Here is a 22420-nt window from a genome sequence, read left to right as displayed (position 1 = left end):
TTTTTTTTTTTTTTTTTTTTTTTTTTTGAGACAGAGTCTTGCTCTGTCGGCCAGGCTGGAGTTCAGTGGTGCAATCTCAGCTCACTGCAACCTGCGCCTCCCAGGCTCAAGCAATTTTCCTGCCTCAGCTTCCCGAGAAGCTGGGATTACAGGCTTATGCCATCACGCCTGACTAATTTTTGTATTTTTAGTAGAAACGGGGTTTCACCATGTTGGCCGGGGTTGGCCTGACCTCAGATAATCTGCCCGCCTCAGCCTCCCAAATTGCTGGGATTACAGGCGTGAGCCACCGCGCCCGGCTTCACTGTTCTTTCAATGTTGTCCTTTATACCCAAAGAAAAAGACATTCAAATCCAAGATTTTAAGATTCCACATTGCATTTTCTTGTCATGCCTCTTTAGTCTTCTTTAGTCTGGAACAATCTCTCTGTCTCTCCTTGTTTTTCATGACTGGTGTCTTTGCAGAGTACAGGGCAATCTGTCAATTTGAATTTGTTGGAGGATTCCTTATGATTGGGTTCCAGTTATGCATTTTCCACAGAAACACCCAGAAGTGACTCTGTGCTCTTTTAGTACATTGGGTCAGGGGGCCCATGGTATCCATTACTGGTGACAGTAGCTTTGATCATTTGATTTGGTGTCTGGAAAGTTTCTCACTGCCCAAGTGACAATTTTGCTTTGTAATTAATGAGCATCTTGTAGGGAAGTACAGTGAGACCATGTGAAAATCTTTCTTTTCATTAGTCATTCACCAACTCATTTTAGCATTCTTTGACAATTGTCACCCATAGTTCCCTCTATGTTTATTAGTTAACATTCCACTATGAGGAAGAGTTTTTCCTTCTCCTGTATTTATTTATTTTTATCATGTATTACTTTATTTCAGGTTGGACCATTGCTTTTTATTTATTCAGGGAGTAACTGAGAGTATTTATTGAGTGTTTATGATGCTCACCTTGTTCCAGATTTGACCACAAAAGTCCCTTCAAGTTGGGTTCGGTGTCTTTTGGACATAGCACATCATTCTTCAGTTGCCTTTTATTATCATTTCCTGGCACAACTGTTCCAGGTGCATCTTGTTCATTGTCAGCCCCAGCCTTGAAATCAGCTGTTTCTCCAAGGATCCCTGGTTTCTTTCATTGGACAATGGTATTTAGCAAACACAAACTGGGTGCTAGGTGTGCTCATTGCTACTTGGGATTCATTGTTTTTAGGCCTTCTTAGCAGACTGTAAGGGGAAAAGTATGTATGCATAAATTCCATATATATAGAAAACAACACATTTGTATTTTTCTGTCTATAGAAATGATATCTATCCGTATTCAGTTCCAATCCAGTCAGTTCATATTGGTGTCTCTCATTCTTGTTTAAGTTGCATTGCATTCCATTGTGTGGACATACCAGTTTATTTAACCAGTCTCCTTTGAATGAACATTTAAGTTGTTTCCACTATTTCCCAGTTACCTATAATGCTGCAGTGAATTATAACCTTGTACATATGTGTTTTTATATTTTTTGGATGTGAATCTTCAGGAGAAATTACTAGAACTAGGATAGCTAAACCAAAAACACATGTTGGTAATGTTGTTATATATTGACAATTTTTTCCCCAGAGACTGCACCAATTTGCATTCCCATCACCTTGTTTCCCTGAAGTCTCACTTAATAGTATCATTAATTTTGACTTGATCAGTGAGAAATGGTGACTTAGTGTAGTTTTCATTTTCCTCGCTCTAAGGATATGTGAGGTCAGGCAGTATTTCCACCTGGACACAGGAGAGACAAGCAGAGCACACGGGACATGAAATGTAAGGCAGTGCCCAGGCTTTGGCACTGGCTGTGTCCCTGCATGGCACTGGGAGTGAGACAGGTGATAATGAAGAGGCCTGGATGAGAGTAGGTGTCCTCATTCCCATTTTTACCTTTAAGCCAGCCCAAATCCACGCTGCTAAAAACTAGCTTGGAGTGTGCATCTGAAAACAGTAAAAGCCATGGTGGGTTATGTGCTGAGTTCTTCAGAAAAACAAAGTGGAGATAAGAAGATCTAAAATGACAACCATTGTCTTAGGCAATAATATACTGTATGTCGCTCTTCTGTATGTTGTTTGCATGAATTACCCATGCAAACAACGTACATTGTAAGCAGAGGTACTCATTTAGTAACTGGATCAATAGGCAGTGATAACTTGACATTCAGCTGTGAAACCAGCCCTTCTGGATGGGTCATAGAAGTCTGCATCCCTGTTTATTTCCCAGTCATGTAGGTTGATGTGGGATGAGCTCGGTTTTGTTCAAGCAGGGAGAAGTGGTCTGGCTGCGGGCACCTCTCTGTCACACTCAAGCCATGCTCTCTGGCTCTCCACAGTCCTGTGTGTGTGTTGCTCACTCCCCAACCCCAGTTTTGCCTGAGCTGCTCTCCCTGCACCCAAGTCCTTTACCGAGTCAGCGGCCGCCAGACCCTTCTTCACAAAATCTGAAGGCCAGTGTACAAGACAAATTATATCCATGCTGTGAAAACAAAAACATATGAGAATGAAAAAGCAGTATCATCGCCAGCTTACACTGATGGCCTGCTGCATCCTGGTCACTTTGACCTGAATCACCCAGTGATCTTTCACACCAAGTCTTGGAAAGCTTTGGCCCATCCTGTCATTGAAGGCCAGGGTATGTAACTGTTCGTTGCACCCATCTGTTTGGCAGCGGTGATGAGGTTTCTCATCCTGCATGACGTATTCGTCATGTGTCTTTGTCTTCTCACCCCCTCTCAAGTGTCCCAGAGTCTCATGGTTGTGTTCCACATAGGGCTGCCCCAGGGCAGTATTGGGGCATCCAGCAACCCCCAGTTCCTCCACAGGCTCTGCAGCAGGTGCTCTCAGTTCCCCTTACCCCATACCTTCTCAGGGATGACCCTTGCCTGAGACACCCCTGGGCCTGAACTTTCTGTGAAGACCTGAAGTCTGCCCTGCAAAGAGTGGGAGAATCTCTGCCCTCAGGAGACCAGGGTCAGTTTATTCCAGAGGGATAACTCAGAATGCATCTTACACCGATTTCCTCAAGGTCCCAGCAGGAGCAGTCTCCAGGCTCCCACTTCTCCTCTTCTCCGTCATCTTTGCTGAGATCACCTCCCAAGAAAGCAATTGCACCTGAATCCTTTACTCAAGCTTTGCTTCTGGGAGTACCTAAACTAAGACAGGTCCCAAGAATGCATTTGCTAGGCCAGGTGCGGTGGCTCACACCTGTAATCCTAGCACCTTGAGAGGCCGAGGCGGGCAGATTGCCTGAGCTCGGGAGTTTGAGACCACCCTGGGTAACATGGTGAAACCCTGTCTCTACTAAAAAATACAAAAAAAAAATTATCCAGGCATGGCGGCATGCACCTGTAGTCCCAGCTCGTCAGGAGGCTGAAGCAAGAGAATTGCTTCAACCCTGGAGGTGGAGGTTACAGTGAGCCATGATCGCGCCACTGCATTCCAGCATGAGCAACAGAGCTGGACTCTGTCTCTAAAATAAAAGATAAATAAATATAGTGCGTTTGCTAAAGTTGCCCTCCCAGGCCACTGAGCACTTCCAGGCCACAGGAAGAACTTAGCCTGACGGGTGAACTCAGTGAAGGAACTTCTTGTCCTACTCTAACCATTGGATTAAATGCCTATAGCTAGTTAAAAGACAACTATTTCGTTAATGCAGGAATATAGAAAACCAGTCCTCTAATATAATGATATGTCTTATCTCATCATAAAACCTGAAGTCCAGTGTACAACACCATCACCTTCACAAAGACAAACCAGGAGCTACACACAGAGGTGAATCTTAATGAATTTCACTTCATTCGGCTCCTGCTTCCAGAACATTACAGATCCCTAAGGCCATCGTTAGGTGCTAATCAGGAACTTCTCAGAGAAGAAATACATTTGCGCTTTACCCAGAACAAATAGCCATTAACAGAGACAGTTCTCTTTTGATAACTTCCCTTTGTGAATGAATGCTTGTCTTCCTGGAGCATGGCACATATTGCCAGGGAAACCCTGGATATACCTCCCCAGCCTCATCCCATCACTTCTGCTGAGGTTTTTATCTGACACAAGTGAATGCAGAATGCAGCCTTACAAGGGCCTTGTTGCCAAAGTTTGCCTTCCAGGACCCCATCCCTGCCTCAAAGGGCCGAACATTTTTGAAAGGGAGTTCAGGTCTCCCACTAAGCAAGTCTATTGATCATGGGAATTGAGTCTTCATGGGGATGTGCTAGGAGCTAAGACCTAAAGCACCCATCCCAAAGGAAGAAAACGCAATTTAAAGAAATAGAATGGAGGTGATCCATTAAGGCAGGCCGGCTCAGCTTCAACCGTTCTGCCCATACACACTGAATGCTCATTTATTTCCAGAGAGTCTGTTTGCAAATAATCTCCTTCAAATGTTTGCAGGCATCTACTCTGGCCCCAGAATCAAACTGGGGGCCTCCAAAAGAGAAAAGGTCCTGGCCTCTAAGGGCTGCAGCGCAGTGCACACCTCATTTACAGCAGACAGCCCCAAATGTGCACAATGGAACTTCATCTCATTTCTTCTAGGACATGCAAGGCACTTGGGTTTTATTTGATTTCTCTTGCGAGATTAATATATTTTTCTGTACAGAAAAGTTTCATGTTTTATGCACCTAACTGGATTATTTTCTTCTAAAAATACCTCCCTCCTCAAAGAATATAAAATGATTTAGGAATATTGGGCTAGATACTACTAGGAGGAAAATCTGTTTACTTCTGAATGATGCATTGACTTGCTCATTTTGAACATTATACATTAATTTATTTATTTTAGCTGAGATCCATTTGTTTTAGAAAATATTGCCTGGGAAGCCAGCATGGAAAACAGGAAAAGTCTGAGCTGCCTGGGCCTGGGCAGGTTCAGGGACTCTGAGGCATCCATGCCACACCCCCCACCACCACTTGCCCCTTCACAGAGGCCCCAGGCCCTGAAGAGCACAGTGAGAAACCACTGCATCGGCGACAGAATGAAAGTCCCTCTCCTTCAGTGACACATGGCATCTCCACCCACATTGTCTTGTGCTCCGTGACATCCCTCAAAAACCAAATGGAGACCAAATGGCTAGACCAGGCCCACCACTGATGGCAGAGGGCATGTTTTCCCCATTTTCAGGGGCACAGAGGGTACATATATCCTTGTGACAACAGCAAAATCAAATATGTTGCAATTCGAAATACATATTTACTAGAAAATCTGGTGTTCTTATTGGTTGAATTATCTGGTTAATGAAGATCTGATTAACAAAGAATAACTGAATTCTCCGATTTTAGGAATTAGAATAAAGAGTGAAGTACAGTTGATATTTTAACGACACTACCCATGGTTTCATTTTTTTACTATGATTCCAAGCTCTAGTTTGGGGCTGATGGTTGTTGAGCGTTTCTGCTTTGGGCTGTTGCGATGTGTGATGGAAGACAGTTGATCGGGGGTCACATGCCCCTGGCGTCACATACCTGGAAGGGGCTGGGTCAAGGCGGCGCTCTGAGATCTGCTTTGCCCTTTGTCATGGTTGACTCCTGAGTTGTGAACTCACAGATGGCATCTGAGCACTGGGCGCAGATGGGAAGGGAGTCACAGACATGAACTCTAGCCATGTGCTGAAGAGTAATGATCACCCCAGTCCCTGGACTCTCCAGCCCTGCCCCCAAGCTAGGCACTCGCTCCCAACCCATAGCAGTGCCTCAGGCCCTGACACCTCTGTGGCTCCCTGTCTCCTCCTCCCCATCCCATCTCTCTTTCAGCAATCCAGCACAGACATCCCTAAGGATTCCTAAATCCTCACTGCTGTTGGGAAAGCCATGGATCCCTTCCCAGCCCCTTCCCCAGTTCTCCGCCTGACCCATCCAGATGAAACAACCTGCTCAGCAGACATGCTTTGTAAAAGGCAGTTTGAAAGTGGCAGGGTTTTGTCAGTTTACTCTTGCTTGTTTCACGCCAGTATGTGAAATACCCTCTTTCCACAAAAAAAAAACTACTATCTATCTAGTAGAAAAAACTAAAGTATGACAGACAGCATATACCCAGAATAATTGGTCAGTAATTTAGGGCAATGTGTGTTCAGACATGAAAACACGGCTTCCTAGGGCTCTGCACTCTGAAAGCCCCAGATCTCCATACAGCTGTGTACTTGTGAGCCCTGTGTGCATCGCACATCAGGCGTCCTCAGGAGATGTCTGTGGTTTTTCCATGACCTGACTTCGAGTAAAGGAGAGAATAGGAGGCCTCAAGATGTTGAAGAAGGCTGGTGCAGAGAGGATGGTTTGACATGGGCAGAAGCATCAGTCTTCTACAGCCAGGCAGCCCACGGAAAACCCCTGAGTGGACCCAAATGGACCTCTGGGGCTTGCCCCGATGGTGCAGGTGCAGGAAGATGGCCCAGCACTGGCCCTGCAAGGTCTCCATGGCTCACATCTCAGACACCGGCCTCACCCATGTGGCTCACGAAGAGTCATTCCCTTCTGTGGGAGTGGAAGCTCTTGCCTGAAGGCCTCAAAGGCAGCCGGGTCCACTTCCACACACCTGTGATGTGGACCGAGGGTGTCTCGCTCCAAGCTGTCTGCCAAGACCAGAGAACATGAGTGCACCTTCCGTAGATGCAGGGGGCTTGAGCTGTGTCATCCACCTACAGCTTTCCCAGGTGCGGTCCTTGGCTCTCTCCTCAGTTGCCCTGGAGCCACCATAAATAAGACAGCCTTGACCGTGGCCAAGTCCTCATTCTCACCCAACCTTGAAAGGCTTCTCGGTGGGCACATGTAAATGATGGTGAAATGTACACCCTGGAGAGCGTAGGAAGGCATTTCAGAGGGTGAAGACAGGATCAGAGGTCAGGCAGCCGGGCTGAATGCAGAGTCTTCTTGGGCAATGATAGGCCCAGGAAGGTGGAGCTGCTGGTGACTCCACTGTCCTCTGTACAAATTGTAGGGGCTTACCATTTTAGTTAGTGTTGTTCATATTGGCTCAGGCCATAGGCGAATCCCTCATTCATTTGGCAAATGTGCATAAGTCCTACTATGTGCCAGGCACTGTTCTGGGCACTTAGAATACAGCTTTGGATACAATGTGCAGATTTTTGCCCTCCTGGTGCTTAGAGGAAGGGAGTCAGGGACCGCGCACCGTGGCTCACGCCTATAATCCCAACACTTTGGGAGGCCCAGGCAAGCAGATCACTTGAGGTCAGGAGTTCGAGACCAGCCTGGCTAACATGGTGAAACCCCATCTCTACTAAAAATACAAAAATTAGCCAGGCATGATGGCGCACACCTGTAATCCCAGCTACTCCGGAGGCTGAGGCAGGAGAATCACTTGAACCAGGGGGGCAGAGGTTACAGTGAGTCCCAGTCGCACCACTGCACTCCAGCTGGGAGACAGTGTAAGACACTGTCTCAAAAAAAAAAAAAAAAGAAAAGAAAAAAGAAAGGAGTCAGAAAGTAGACAAATCAGTATCACATGAGTGCAGAGAAGCCCCTAGCAGGCTGGGGATAGAGGGACTGGGAAGGTGGTGGCAGCTTTGCAGCTATGTAGGGAAGGCTCTGATGAGAAGTGGCATTTGAGCAAAAGCCCCAAATGAAGTGGGCAAGCTAGGCACATGTGCATCCTGGCTTAGCAGACGGCAAGTGCACAGGCTCTGACGCAGGCAGGGCACACACGCACACACGCACGTGGGAAGAGCAGCAGGGAGCTCCCTGCAGGTGGAAGACACCAAGCCCAGAGTAAAGAGGGCCAGATCCCATGAGACAGCTGTCGGTGCAAGGTCAGAGATCACCAGATCCTGATGTTTGTGCCTTTCCACAGTGTCAGGCATTTTATTGATGCTGCATTCTCCATCATAAAGGCCACGAGCTCCCTGGAGTTCCCAGGAGGCATTCTCCTTAGTGCTTCCCCTTGCCTCGAGAGTGAGAGTGGCAGGCATGCAGGCTTGAGCCGAGCTACCCGTCAGTCAGTATTGCAAGCTATACGTCACAGTATATTTAATCAACAAATTAATGTTATAGATTAAACATTCCACAACAAACTAAGTGACATTTAACGTCAAGAGAAAAGGGATAGGAAAAGGAGTTCGTGTGCCAGTCCAGGGAGAGTGACGAGAATGAAAAGAATATGCTGGCCTGGCCCGGGGGCTCTGCCAGTGGTCAGTGTCTTTTAAGGAAGAGTCTTTGCTGTGGGCAGAGCCTTCAACAGCAGATACTGGGCCCCTTATCACAAGTGATGGCAAGTTGGTGTCTGTTAAAATGACTGTTTTTGAGCTGCTGAAGTCTTACTCTTTTTATGGCTGCAGAGTCCTCTTGTGAGGACTAATAGTGCAGAATGTGCTTGGTTAAATCCTTGTCTGGTTGGGTGCAGCCTTTATTGATCAGGCAAAAAACCTATGGTCTCTGTTGAAAAGGTGCCCTATGAAATATAAGATGGAGTCTTTTTCTCTGATGGAGTCACTAATGTCAAAGGTGCTCTATACAACAGCACAGTCCAATAGGACCTTCTGAGGTGGTGGAAACGTTCTGCATCTGTGCTGTCCCATGTGACAGGCATGGGACTCACGTGGCTTCTGAGCATGTGGTGTCACCGAGGGACTAGTGTTGGTTGTGTGTACTTGGGAGCACTTTAAGCGGACACAGCTCCACGTGGCCAATGGCTGCTGGGCTCCTCAGGGCAGATGTGGCCACTGGGACCGCCACCCTTGGATGGTGCCTGAGATGCTCACCAGAGTCGGTGAGCACAGAGAAGTGGGCCATGGGTGGGGTTTAACTTCCCACTCCTGAAACAAGCGCCTCACACTCTTGCTCACAAAGCTGCCAGGAATGCTGAACATTGTGATATGCAAACATTTGGTGTCATGCCCTGCACTATGATTATTTTGTTAAAATATCCCCAGGAAGAAAACCCCGAGGGGACTGAGAGTCCTCTCTCTCTGTGGAGGTAAGGAAAACAGGGCTAGAACAGGCAGGCAACGCGGTAGAATGGGTGGCCCTGGAGGGCACCCACCTTTCTCTGCCTTGGCTTTAGCTCAAAAATGTGGGACCTCTGCATGAATTGCATACTCCTTTGGAATGTTTTCAGTCCGCAGATGTACCGATTAAATGACCCATGAAGAGGATTCTTTAAAACAGCTGCAGTGCATGATAAGTCTTTCTTGGTGTTGGGGATTGTGTGTATTTCTCTGCTTGGCTTGTTGGTATCCATGTGGCCTCTCGTAGGCCAGCCTCATCTCCTCTCCTTTCTCTCAGGTGGCATGATGTCCATGACCACTTATACCCCAGGACACTCCTGGCAGAAGAGGGAACAAAGAAAAGAGCTGGGGTGTTTTTGTCTACCCTATAATTTGTCTGAGTTTGGTTGTTTGGTTGGTTGGTTGGTTGTTTTTTGAGATGGAGCCTCACTCTGTCACCCAGACTGGAGTGCAGTGATGCGATCTTGGCTCACTGCAACCTCCACTTCCTGGGTTCAAGCAATCTTCTGCCTTAGCCTCCCAAGTAACTGAGACTACAGGAAGCTCTGCTATTTTTTTTTTTTTTTTTTTTTTTTAGTGGAGACAGGGTTTCACCATGTTGGCCAGGTGGGTCTTGAACTCCTGACCTCAAGTGATCCTTCCACCTCAGCCTCCCAGAGTGCTGAGATAACAGGTGTGAACCACCATGCCCAGCCCTGAGTTTTTAAAATCTATTTCAATCAAAGTTGACAAATTATTTTGGTGTCATCTAGCCTCAGCTTGGTAATTTACAGAGTGTGATTCTTTTATGCTTCTAAATTAAAATCTGTGAAGATTTTGGGGGAGTGCCCTGAAAGCTAAATCTTTGCTTCTTGGGGTAATGCTAAAGCTATTTCCAAAGATGGAAGGCAATGCTTCCATGTGCCTATATGGTCCGGGGCAATGGTTCCCCAAGCATTGACTAAGATCGGGAAAACCTCACTGTTGCCACAGGCCTCTTTCCATCACCACCATGAGACAGACTTAGCAAGAAACAGAGTCATCAGAGTCCCTGGCAGGGAGAGGGGAGGAAGACAACTCATCTTCTCATGAGAAGCAATGGAGGCAAAGTGGGGTTTGTGTGCAGCCAAAGCAGCCATGTGCAAACCTAGCACACAGCTCAGAGCCCTAGGTGAGCAGTTGGCATCAGAGATTCCAGACTCCAGAAGCCACTCACAGGATGATTTGTGAGTGGACATGTTTTAACCTCTTGGAGCCTCAGCTTTGTCCTTTGTAAAACAGAAATGACAATGACAATAAAGACAGTAATAACACCATTTGTAAACTAAACATAAAGAAACTAAAAAATAAATAAACACAGGCAGACTTTTTGGTTTTGTGCAAGGATACATCGGGACCCATGGCTGCTGCGCTCCCTGTGGTCAAGGGCTGAGCTGTGCACTGGAGAAATGGCCGTTCCTCAGCCTGGCTCTGCTGCTTTCGGGTCTTGGACATGGGTTAGTTTGCCACAGGTTGAACTTCCTGAGCATCTCCTGCAGAGACAGCCCCTTCTAAAGCTCAGCAGTTCCAAAATCAGCTCCCTGAACCCCCCCAAAGCCACATGTTTTCAGTGAGGGATGGAGAGTGGAGTCAACAGGGCCATGTGTGATGAGGTGCAGCTGGGCAGATACCCAGATTCCATGCGGCACGCCTTCCACACTGCACAGCCTTCATGTTGCGTGCAATTCATACTGCACACCCTCTCCACCGCACAGCCTCCACGCTGCATGTCATTCATACTGCACGTGCTTCCCCCTGGACATCCTCCACACTGCACAGCCTCCATGCTGCATGTCCTCCCCCCTGCACATCCTCTCCACTGCATTTCCTCCATGTTGCACGTGCTCCATGTTGCACATTCTCCCACCTGGACATCCTCCCCACTGCACGTCCTCCCACCTGCACATCCTCCCCACTGCAGGTCCTTACCCCTGTGCATCCTCCCCACTGCAAGTCTTCACCCCTGCAAGTCCTCCCAAGTGCATAGCCTCCTCCCTTCACATCCTCCCCACTGCACGTCCTTCCACCTGTACGTCCTCCCCACTGCACATCCTCCCACCTGCATGTCCTCCCTGCTGTACATCCTCCCTGCTGCACATCCTCCCTGCTGCACAGTCTCCATATTGCATGCCCCACTCCCTGTACATCCTCCCTGCTTCACGGCCTCCCTCCTTCACATCCTCCACACTGCATGGCCTCCCTCCTTCACATCCTCTGCACTGCATGGCCTCCCTCCTTCATGTCCTCCCCCCTGAACATCCTCCCCACTGCATGTCCTCCCCCTTCACATCCTCCCTGCTGCACTCCCTTCCCACTTCCTTTGCGTTACAAGTCCTCCCTGCTGCACGTCCACCCCTGCACATCCTCCCCACTGCACGTCCTCCCCACTACACCTCCTCCCCCCTTCACATACTTCCCACTGCACGGCCTCCTCCCTTCACATCCTCCCCATTGCACGTCCTCCCCTATGCATGCTCTCCCCACTGCACAGCCTCCCCCCTGCATGGCCTCCCCTTGCATGACCTCCCCCCGCATGACCTCCCCCCTCATGCCCTCCCCTCTGCATGTCCTCCCCACTGCACATCCTCCCCCTGCATGTCCTCCCCCCACACGTCCTCCCCACTTCATGTCCTCCCCACTGCATGCTCTCCCCGCTACACATCCTTCCCCCTGCACATCCTCACCCCTTTACGTCCTTCCCCCTTTGCGTCCTCACCCCTGCATGTCCTCACTCCTCCACATCCTCCACGCGGCACACCCTCCCCACTGCTTGTCCTTCCTACCCACCACTCGTCCTTCTTACAGATTCCAGACTCCAGCACCCGAGGCTGGGAAGTGAGTAGCTCCACCTGGGCAGCCTGGGGCCTCACAACTCCCCCATGAATTATGCATCCCTGTGGGCTGTTCCACTTTTCTTCCCCCTTAGCCATAATGATGGCAACTTTCATATCCCCTTTCTATTCAGAAACCATATGGGGGCCAATGTGCAGAATAAAAAGAAGAGAAATCTCACAAGCATGGCTCTGTGGACAGAGGCTTTGCAACCCCAGACTCGTGAAGCAACCACCACAGTAGATGCAGTGACTCCTCGACCTGTGCTTGGCAGGAGGGGCGAGGCCAGAAGCTGGCCCTGTAGCCTGAGCAAGTCACTTGCCCTGCTGGTGGAGTGGCACTTCAGATCCCTGCCCTGCAGGCTTGTTGGGGGGCGAGTAAACAGTGAGCCCAAGCTCCAGGAGAGGCCACCTGGAAAGTCCTTATTGTTGGACTGAGCCTATGGAAATGCAGTGTACCAGGGAGCCTCAGGTACACTGGCTGTACCAGTGATTAGAGGCTCTGACTGGCAGTTTTACCTGTGTTTAATTAACAGAAATAGGAAAGGGGGCCGTGGTCACTTGTGGGCCTTCCTAGAGTCTATTAGTAAGGAGGAATGTCTGGGGGTGCTCAGACACCAGTGGTGAGCAGTGGGCTGGCATCCACTCAAGTGCTGCACTCACAGGGTGGGCCCACCTGCACTTCTGTCTGGCTTCACAGGGTCTGTCCAGAAGCCCCCTAAAGAAATGGCCCTGTCACTGCCTTACACTGCCACTGCGTTCTCAAAGCACTCCAGCTTGCAGCAGGAGGCCCCTGCTCAACAACCTTGGGCAGCTGGCAGAGAGCTAGGAAGCCAGGGCCTCCTCCAAGAAGAAACGAGCCACTACTCTTCTAGGAAACAATATCTGGAGTAAGATGGGCTTCAACTTTATATAGGACAAATGCCTAGGCAGGGTGGCCCTGGCGTTTGGAGGAGTTGGTGTGAGCGCTTCGTATTTTGATGAGGAAAGAGCCCAGCCAGTGGAATGACAGCCAGGAGGCACCCTCTGCACAAACACCAAGGCAGGGCCCAGCCAGTCAGCCTCCTGGAGGACCTGTGTGCTCTTTGTGGGGAGGGTGGGGCAATGGTTCTCTTTGCTAGGTCAGCATTGGAATCATCTGAGCTGCTTTTTAAAAATTACTGTGGAATTGGCCAGATGCAGTGGCTCATGCCTGTAATCCGAGCACTTTGGGAGGCAGAGGCAGGCGGCTTACAAGATCAGGAGATTGAGACCATCCTGGCTAACTTGGTAAACCCCGTCGCTACTAAAAACACAAAAAACTAGCCGGGCGAGGTGGCGGGCGCCTGTAGTCCCAGCTACTTGGGAGGCTGAGGCAGGAGAACGGAGTGAACCTGGGAAGGCGGAGCGTGCAATGAGCCGAGATCGCGCCACTGCACTCCAGCCTGGGCGACAGAGCGAGACTCCATCTCAAACAAACAAACACAAAAATTACTGTGGAATCAGAAACCACATACCCCATGTTCTCACTTGTAAGTGGGAGCTGAATGATGAGGACCCATGGGCGCAAAGAGAGTAGATACTAGGGCCTCCCAGAGGTTGGAGGGTAGAAGGAGGGAAAGGAGCAGAAAGAATAACTCCTGCAGACTAGGCTTATACCTGGGTGATGAAATAATCTGTGCACCAAACCCCCATGACATGAGTTTACCTATAAAACAAACCTGCACGCATACCCCTGAATCTAAAAAAAAAGTTTAAAAAGATATACAATTAAAAAGTCAATTCCTGTACTCAGCTTCACCCTGATTCCCTGCTCCCAGCACACACCTTCTCCATCAGAACCCCTAGGAGAGTCTCCCTCAGCCCCTGCCACCAGGCCGCAGAGCAGAAGGGCACAGCTGAGGCTCACTGGGCTGTCCTCTGCTCCTCAGGAAGCTGCCCTCATGCTCCAGGTGGAAATCAGGCCCCACCTATGTCTTGACTCAGTTCAGAGTCAAGGGAAACTTAAAAGAGAGATTCAGGGGACAGTGTTCTCTGTCGATCCACATCAGCCTTGCCTCGTCCTTGTCCGCTAGTGAGAAGTCTAGGAATACAAAGAAAAACACGCCCGGGCTATGCCTTCTGAGAGTCTCCAGTCCATCGTCAGAACACACTGACAGTGCATGGTGACAACAGGCCCAGTTCTGCACGTGGCTTCCAGGCAGGCAGTCCCTACAGGCAGTCCCTGCGAAGTCCCCAGTCCCATCCTTTGTCCCTACCATCCAGGCACTCACATCCCAGTGATCTTAGAAATACTGCTTTCTGTAGGATTTCTTCTGCAACTGAATGACCCAAGAGCCCCGTACTTGGCATTATTATCTTCCTGTTCTTAGCAAGCATTTCCTTGGCCGGGCCACCCTTCCTGGGAGGCTGTGTACTTGGAGCAGTAACGATGGCTCAAACAACATCAGCAACTGCAGCTGCCTCCTGGGGAGGGCCTGCACCTGCCAGGCATCATCCCACATCCCTGGACACCCCAGGATGACTCCTTTATTAATCTTTTCTCCTGTCCTGTCCTGCTGGTTCTCTCTTGCAGAGCGACTACTCGAGCGACACAGAGAGTGAGGACAATTTCCTCATGATGCCCCCGCGGGACCACCTGGGCCTCAGTGTCTTCTCCATGCTCTGCTGCTTCTGGCCTCTGGGCATCGCAGCCTTCTACTTGTCCCATGAGGTAAGGCCTCCTCGGTCTGTCGCACGTGGTGTGCAGGTGTTGACAGGGCAGGGGTGAGGGCGACAATCCCAGCTGAGGAAGAGGGGAAGCGAGGAAGCCCAGACAGCTCCTGCTACAGCTGGGTCAGCCCTTGCCCAGTTGGAGGATAGGCTGGGAGGAGTCAGAGTCAGGGCGCCCTGGGGGCCGGGTGGAGGCATTCGGGCTGCCTCACCGCAGATGCTGCTGCGTCCTCGCAGAGGCGGGACTGCCTTCTGAAGAGGCTGCACGACCGAAGCGAGTGTCTGCTGGGTAGAAGGCACATGGCCTTTGGGAGGCTGTCCTTCATTTAGGTGCTGGGGTTGTGTGCGTGGGGTGACCCCAGTGCCGGGAAACACCAGGCCCAGGTGGGCTACATTTAACTTAATGAGAGAGGAGAAAAGAAGGGTTTTGATTTCCTTGCTAAAGAATCCTTCCTGTAAAATAGATTCCAGTTCCACAGCAGCCCCCGTGTACCTGCCCCAAGTGAACGCCCTGCTTGTGGAAATGGCACATCTCAGTATGACATCTGCCGTTCCTCCCCAACATAAGGCTTCTAAAGGTTTCGATTCCCAGCCTTTTTCACTACAGAGCATCCTGTGCCCCTTATGCAACCTACATTTTGAAAATATTGGAAATATTTTTCTCTAGCAAGTGCAGAGTATTCATTCAGAAATCAGCTATATTCACATTTTTATTAATCAGAGAAAGACATTTCTACTTGCCAATTACAGAGTGAGCTGACGGCATTACCATGGCCCGCTGCTATCTGCCCAACCAAAACAGGGAGAAAGGGCACTCCTCTGCTGGCCCGGGGTGGGGGTGGTGCCGGGCGCCCGTGGGGTGTTTTCAGGGAGGGCTGAAGATGCCTCGAAGGTACAGAGGGTCCCTCTCCAGCTTCTAGGGTTCGGGACCAGGGCTGCACACAACGGAGCCTGGCAGGTTCTTCGTCTGAAACAGATTGCCTGGCTGAGCCCAGCAGTTGCTTCTTGATGGCTTCTGTATTGGTTGGGTTTGTTGGACGAGTGAGAGGAGAATCCGCCCTGGCCTTATGGGGTTTCTGTTTTCCCCTGCACATCTCGAGTGGTGACTGGCCCCTCTTTCTGACATCCAAGGAGGAGCAGGGGAGAGTGGTGGGTGGCCTGTGGTCCTCCTGAGGGCAAGTGCTTCCTGACAGGGCACGAGAAGTTGGGCAGCCTTTGCAGGCAGGGGTGTAGCCGGAGGGGCACAGTGCGGAAATCTTTATCTGCTGGGGCTAGGCTGAGCAGTTGTTCTAGATCCAGCTTTGATCTTGAGGGTCTGTCCGAGCTTCTCTTGTGACTTCGTCCAACGAATGCCACAGAACCCCTTCTCCATCAGCACAAGCATGGGATGGGGAGCCTGACTCCTGGGTCTGGCAGGGCCTGGTGGCTGTGGAGTGGAGGCAGACATGAGTGAACCCTGCTGCAGGATGAGGTCCCAGACTGGGACACACAGGAGCTGGAGAAATGGGTGTGGGCACAGGCCCATGGTGGGCAGAGCCTGCCGTGCCACATAAACTGCACCCTGATGCTGCCAATAGATAAGAGCAGTCTTGCAAGGGGACAGATTGGGCCCAGGAGCTGGACAGGTGACATCAAACGCAACCCCGAAGCCTCCTTTGTACACCCCAGCCCTGCGTCATCTCCATATGGGGAAGAATAGGGACACACCCACCTTCATGGGGCCCAGCCGCTGAGACATCCATGTAAAAGTGCCACAGAGTGCTGGGTGGATGGAAGTCCTGGAGAGATGGCAAGGGGCCGCAGGGAGAGGCTGCTACATGGCCAGAGGAGAGACCAGTCCTTTGTGGTGTCCGTGGTCTCTGCTGCTCTGTGTGTTCGGATTGAAGCCCCAGTCTCTGGTGCAGGGCAAGGTATGGACAGCATCTCTATTCAAAAGATCATCATTATAATAAAGAGCAAGGCTACAACTGCAGAGACTGTGTCTAGAGTCTTTCTCAGAAAGTAATTTTATTCTGAACACAGTAAGAGCCTCTCAGGCTTGGGTCTGAGAACTCATGGTGTTTGATACGTTAGACAGTGAAGAGGATTTCTATTACTTGTTTAGCTGCAAATGGGAAATGCAGTTTCTATAGCGGCTTCTGATCACTTTTTTGGAGATGAAGTGGAAACATTTTGGGCAGTGGATGTAGGTGTTGCCTTCACTATGGGTGTAGAGAGGAGCTTTCAGGGCCATTGGCTGCACCCTCCCTTTTCATTGCGCTTTGAGAATGGATTTCCCTGTGGTAGAACCACAACAGAGAAGAGGTGCTGACACTTTTATAAAGATACCTGTGGAGGTGAGTCCCCTTTGCAGGGCCTGTATCCGCATCCCGTTCCAATCAGAACTCCCTTCCCAGGCAGCTCCCCTTAGTCTGCAGTGGTGGTTCCGGGTGCTGCTGCAGATCCTGGAAACAAGCAGCCCTGCACAGGATGCCTCAGCCGGCTACCAGGCTGCTGAGCATTCCGTTTGCAGCCCACACTGCAGATGTGTGGTCTCCAGCAGGCCATCGTGGGGAAGCCAGCAGCTGCCAAGGAGAGAGAGTGTGGCACAGAATAGAACAGATGCAATCTGAGAATCCTTGCACTAAATTAAATCAGTGCTTTCCTAAGCGAGGCCACCTGGGAGTGCGAAGCCCAGGACTGGAGAGAGGGAAGCCCGTAACCCTCTCTGCCGCAGTGGCCAGCACCTCCTGCCGCCTTGTTGGGTCAAGGGGATGATGCACCTGGGCGAAGAGCATGTTGGTGGAGCCGAGGCTCTCCAGGCCCACAGTGCCATTAACGAGGAAATCTTTGACATCTAAGTGTGACTTTGGGTTTTCTTTCCATTTTATCTCAGATCATATCACAGTGTACTCTGACAGTCAGGCTGTATCTGCTCATTGTCAAAATAACTGTTCAAAATAACTGTGAAGTCAAAGGAACATGCCAAGCCATTACAGAAAAACAAAACAACATCTTATGGTAGTTTGATTAAACTGGGCAGTGGAGAAAATGAGGGAAGCCATCTCTAGAATTATGCGCCTCCGATATGTTGTTCTGTCCTGTTGTAGTCTGGTCCCATTTAGCAGGCAGCTCTCCCATGCCTCTGTTTCCTGACGCATACAATGATGTTAACATGATTTCCAGGGTGTGCGGTTAGCTGAGGGTTAGAGATGTAAGTCCAGTGAAAGTCCCCAGGAGGCACCTGCAGAGCAACTGCTGCTGGTCGTGCCCTACTAGAAACCTGAGTTCCCCAGGTGCTGGGGGTCCAGGGGCCAAGGGATGCCTGGAAAGACACAGACACAGCTTTCCCAGGAGATTTTGCTGATTCTAAAAATATGTTCATGAACTAGCATAATAGTAGTAATCCAAGTGTTGTTAGTGAGGTGGGTAACATTGGCTGACCACCTACTGTGCGCCAGCTTCAGCATTGTGGCCATGCATCCTTGCTTCCAGGGTGTGGTCCTGGACCCCCTACGCACTTGCTAGAAATGCACACTGTCTGTTCCACCACAGACCTGCTCAGTCAGAGTCTCTGGGGCAAAGCCCAGGAATCTGCATTTTGAGGAGGCCTCCAGCTCCTCGTGGATGCTGTTGCTGTCACCTGGGAGGGGCCGTGGTGACCTGTGCTGCAGTCATGGCTGGGAATCTAATAAGCAGTGGGAAGCTGCAGGATGTCTTTTGGAAAAAATGACCCCCAGGCTTTGGTTGTGGTGTGAAAGGAAGAGGGAAGGGAGGGATGCCCTGGGTTCTGATGTTGTTCGGGTGTGAGTAGTGCTGTCTTACATGCATGATCTCATAGGAGCTCCATGACATGGGTGCTGAAATCAGGGTTCAGTGAGGTTGAGTGATTAGCCTAAAGCCAACATTGGTGAGCAGTCAGCCGGAGCTAGCAGGATGTGTGGGCTTCGAGGCACCTGCCTTCTCTGGGGGAGGCATCTGGCTTATCCCTGAGCTGTGGGGTTGGGGTGGGTGGGCAGATGAGGGCAGCATGTTGTCTACAACTTTGTTTTGCCCAACAATGTTCCATCCGGTCCCCATTGCAAGCACACTTTGTAAACCAGTTCATACAGAGGAGGGTGTGGGTGTGTGTGATTATGGTGGTGTGGCTTCATCTAGGAACTGACATTTGTGAATGATACTGAGGATAGACATGAATCCCATAAGTGGCTGAGTGGCTGCTGTCAGCTAGTTAATGCACACACTTTATCTTATTTAATCTTTGCAGTGAGTCCGGAAGGTGGAAAATTATTACCTCCAGTTTACAGATGAACACAACTGAAGTTTCAAGGGATTTAATAAGTAACAGATATCACAGAGGTAGCAAGTATGGGCACATGAGGGAAATATTAATATTTCTAACCCTTAAAGCTATATTTTTTGCAATATAGCTTTGACTTTTATCTTTTCGCAAACGAAAATAGAACCACAGTCCTTGCTTCTAAATTCACCATCCCCCCCACCCTGTTTGGAAAGGCTGGCAGGGGAGGAAAGCCTGTCTGAGCATGGCGTGGCATTGGTCCTCATGGCACTTCACTCCATCCCATGCGATGCGGGCAGCCAGGGACTGAAGCCAGAGCCCTGCCCCAAAGAGGGCACTGGGCCTGGACCTGCGCAGGGCAGGCCCCAGGGTTCCTGTGTTGACTCTGCTGGCAGACGTCTTTGCATCCAAGCATTTATTATGTCTTGATCTAATTTCATTTCATAAAATGTTTCTTTCCTTTACTAACTGCAACATTATAACAATAATTAAATGAGAAAAGGGTATTAGGAAGCAGATTATGAATTTTATGAATAGTACCAGCAAAGGGAATTGGGCAAATTAGGGGAAAAAAGAGAATCTTTTTATGGTACTGAAAATCTAGAACAAGAGTGCAACCTAGCTAGTAGCAAAGCCCCTTGGAATCCATTCATTTACCCACTGATAAGTGAACACCTCCCACGTGTTCAGTAAGTGCCGCGCATGCAGCAGTGAACAGAGCAAACCAAATCCCTCTTCTCAGAGCTAACGTGCTTGTCGCCTGCCTCTCTTCCTTGCAACGTCAGCTTTACTTTTTACTCACTGGCTATTAGCTGCGGATGGACATGGGGAGTGTGGAGCTGGGAGAAACGTTTTAAACAGGGTGGCCGTGGCGGGGCTCGCGGAAAGGATGGTGTCTTATGATGAAGCCTTGGGCTGAGCTAGGGGGAGCCCTTGGGGAGGAGCTTCCAGACAGAGGCCTGCAGTGCCGAGGCCCTGGGGGGCACACGTGGGGCAGGTGGGGCCGGCTGGCCGAGCGGGGAGTCGCGGGTGTGGAGCGAGGAATGGGGGTAGGGGGTAACTAACAAGGCGGGACCAACATGGGCAGACCCCGAGACTCTTTAGGCTGTGACTGAGCGGGGCTTCCACTTTGGGATAAGAAGTCTCCGGGGCTTGAGTGGAGGAGAAGCCCCTATGGTCACATGCTCCCAGGAGCCTTCAGAGGACAGAGCGGAGTGGGAGGCGCAGGGCGGCGGCAGCTGTCACCCTGAGACCTGCGCTGCAGGGGTGGCTGGCAATTTCATAAGCAGTGGGGAGCTGCGGGGTGTCTTCTGGATGAATGACCCCTGGGCTTGGGTTGCAGTGTGAAAGGAAGAGGGAAGGGAGGGATGCCCTGGACCAGGGGTTTCCTGCAGACGGGTAGGCAGCACCTGCAGCGGGGCCTCTCAAGTCCCAGAGCTGTCGGCCTCTGCATGGAGGCACTGAACCACGGGGGCTCCAGGGAGACGTCTGGGCCGAGGGTAGGAGTGTGAGTCCTGAGCTGGGGGTCAAGTACCGGCCCGGTGATGAGGGGCCCGTGGGAGCATTGACCACTGATGAACAGCTTCAGGCGTGCAAGGAGGGACAGCCCCAGGAGCAGACTCCACAGCGAAAGGAAGGGAACCATCCAGCGAAGCAGAGCTGCACTGCTGGGACTTGGATCAGCAGGCACACCAGAGGGGCGCGGAGGGACTTGTGGGTGCTGGGGACATTCCCTTTCCTGACCTGGGTGCTGGCTGTATGTTTGTGGAAACTCTTTGAGCTTTATTTACACTTTGTGTGTGTGTGTGTACACATTTCCGTTTTCCCTAAGAATACTATACTTCAATTAAAACATTTAGAAAATGCACGTATTTGGGAGGCCTAGGGAGAGGAACTGCTTGAGGCCAATGGGTTCAAAGCCAGCCTGTGCAACAGAACCCATGTATACAAAAATTTAAAAATTAACTGAGCGTGGTGGCTCGTGCCTGTGGTCACAGCTACTCATGAGGCTGAGGTGGGAAGATCACTTGAGCCCAGGAGTTCAAGGCTGCTGTGATCTATGATCCCACCACTGCACTCAAGCCTGAGTGACAGAATGGGACCTTGTTTGTAAATATACATATGGATATGCAAAGAGAGAAATTGGACATAGTATATCTAGTTATCTTTTTTTGAAGAGTTTTGCTGTAAACAGAGAGTGAGAAATGGGGTGCTATTTAATGAGGTCATGTCAAGAGTGTTCTGTTTTGTTTTGTTTTGCTTTTAAGTGGGAGAAATGATAGCATACTTGTTCATGATGAAAATGACCCAAAAGAGAGAAAAATAAATGTTGTGAAATACGGTGGGAAGGAGAATGGGGGGACAGTTAGGGGAGCAATAAAAAAACCCTGTGCACCAAGCACCTTGCACATACATGGCATTACACACTTCTTGGGGCAGATGCACATGAGGCATTAGGCTATGAGAGTCATATACCTGTTCCCAGGTCACGCTTCCAAGGGTAGAGCCAGGATTCGGTGCCCCCACCATCACTGCCCACTTCTGGGTCAGTGATAAGTGATTACTGTACTTAGTGACAGATTCCACCAAATACTGCCCAAGTGTTAGAGGAAATCACAGTCTTGCTTTTAACATTGCAAATACCCACATAGGGAAGAGTTATAGGAGTCTGATATCCTTGCCTCTTGTTTTCAGTAAAATAGCAGCCCTGCTTGTAGGTCCCGGGGATATGTCTGTCCTTCTCCCTCTGACTCCACTAAAACTGGATTATATTAAATTATGGGAGAGAACCAAGCAATCTTGGGTAATGATATGTACTAAAGGTACTTATTTTTTCTCTTGAATTTGATGCTCTCCAGCAGAGTAGAAATATAAGTCAAGTACAGGCTGTTCTTTCTCCTCTGAATAAGATGCTCTGCAAATTCTGCAAAGGTGGAGGGAACAATTGCGGGATTTGGATATGAAAACTTATCACTCAAGTAAGCCCTTGTAGGACATTAAGGGACACAACATCATCATCGTTCCAACAGGAATGAAGTGTTTCCCTTCTCAATCTTACTCTGAATATTAATTCTAATTCTTTATGGCTGGTGTGTAGGATGCAATGTTTTCTGTCACTTTCCCAGAAAGAGACTAAACCTTCCTGTAACCACCCTCAAGACATTGCTCAGAGAGTGTGGGGACACGTGTTCCTCCCAGAGATCCAAACAATGCCAGGAGTTGCAATTTGCTTTCTTAGTTGTGTTCTTGAGCTGCCAGGCTGTTGATGAACTAATCAACAAGGCCATCATAATCAGACTTGGATGATTTGCCCCCACTTTCTAGGTTTTTAAAATCAATTATTTAATTTTTGAGTCAGGGTATCACTCTGCTGCCCAGGCTGGAGTGCCGTGGTACGATCCTGGCTCACTGCATCCTCAGCCTCCTGAACTCAAGCTATTCTCACACCTCAGCCTCCCAAGTAGCTGGGAATACAGGTGCCTGTCACCACACCTGGCTAATTTTAGTATTTTGTAGAGATGGGGATCTCTCTTTGTTTTCCAGGCTGGTCTCAAACTCCTGGGCTCAAATGATTCTCCTGCTTCAGCCTCCCAAAGTGCTGAGATTACAGGTGTGAGCC

The 22420-nt window shown here is 49.8% G+C and overlaps 1 protein-coding gene across 3 annotated transcripts in view; it reads left to right on the top strand.

The window, feature by feature from the left end:
- Positions 1-22420, top strand: part of SYNDIG1 (synapse differentiation inducing 1) — a 205697-nt gene that overhangs the window by 103691 nt on the left and 79586 nt on the right. For all 3 annotated transcript variants that reach the window (XM_017862638.1, XM_017862639.1, XM_017862640.1), the window contains exon 3: positions 14386-14523. In XM_017862638.1, coding sequence (XP_017718127.1) covers positions 14386-14523 — 138 coding nt within the window. The remainder of the gene's footprint in view (positions 1-14385; positions 14524-22420) is intronic.

Source organism: Rhinopithecus bieti, unplaced genomic scaffold (assembly GCF_001698545.2).
Source record: "Rhinopithecus bieti isolate Rb0 unplaced genomic scaffold, ASM169854v2 scaffold_56174, whole genome shotgun sequence".
NCBI classification, from domain to species: Eukaryota; Metazoa; Chordata; class Mammalia; order Primates; family Cercopithecidae; genus Rhinopithecus; species Rhinopithecus bieti.
The sequence above is the reverse complement of the archived record's forward strand: the minus strand, read 5'-3'. Positions and strand labels throughout refer to the sequence as shown.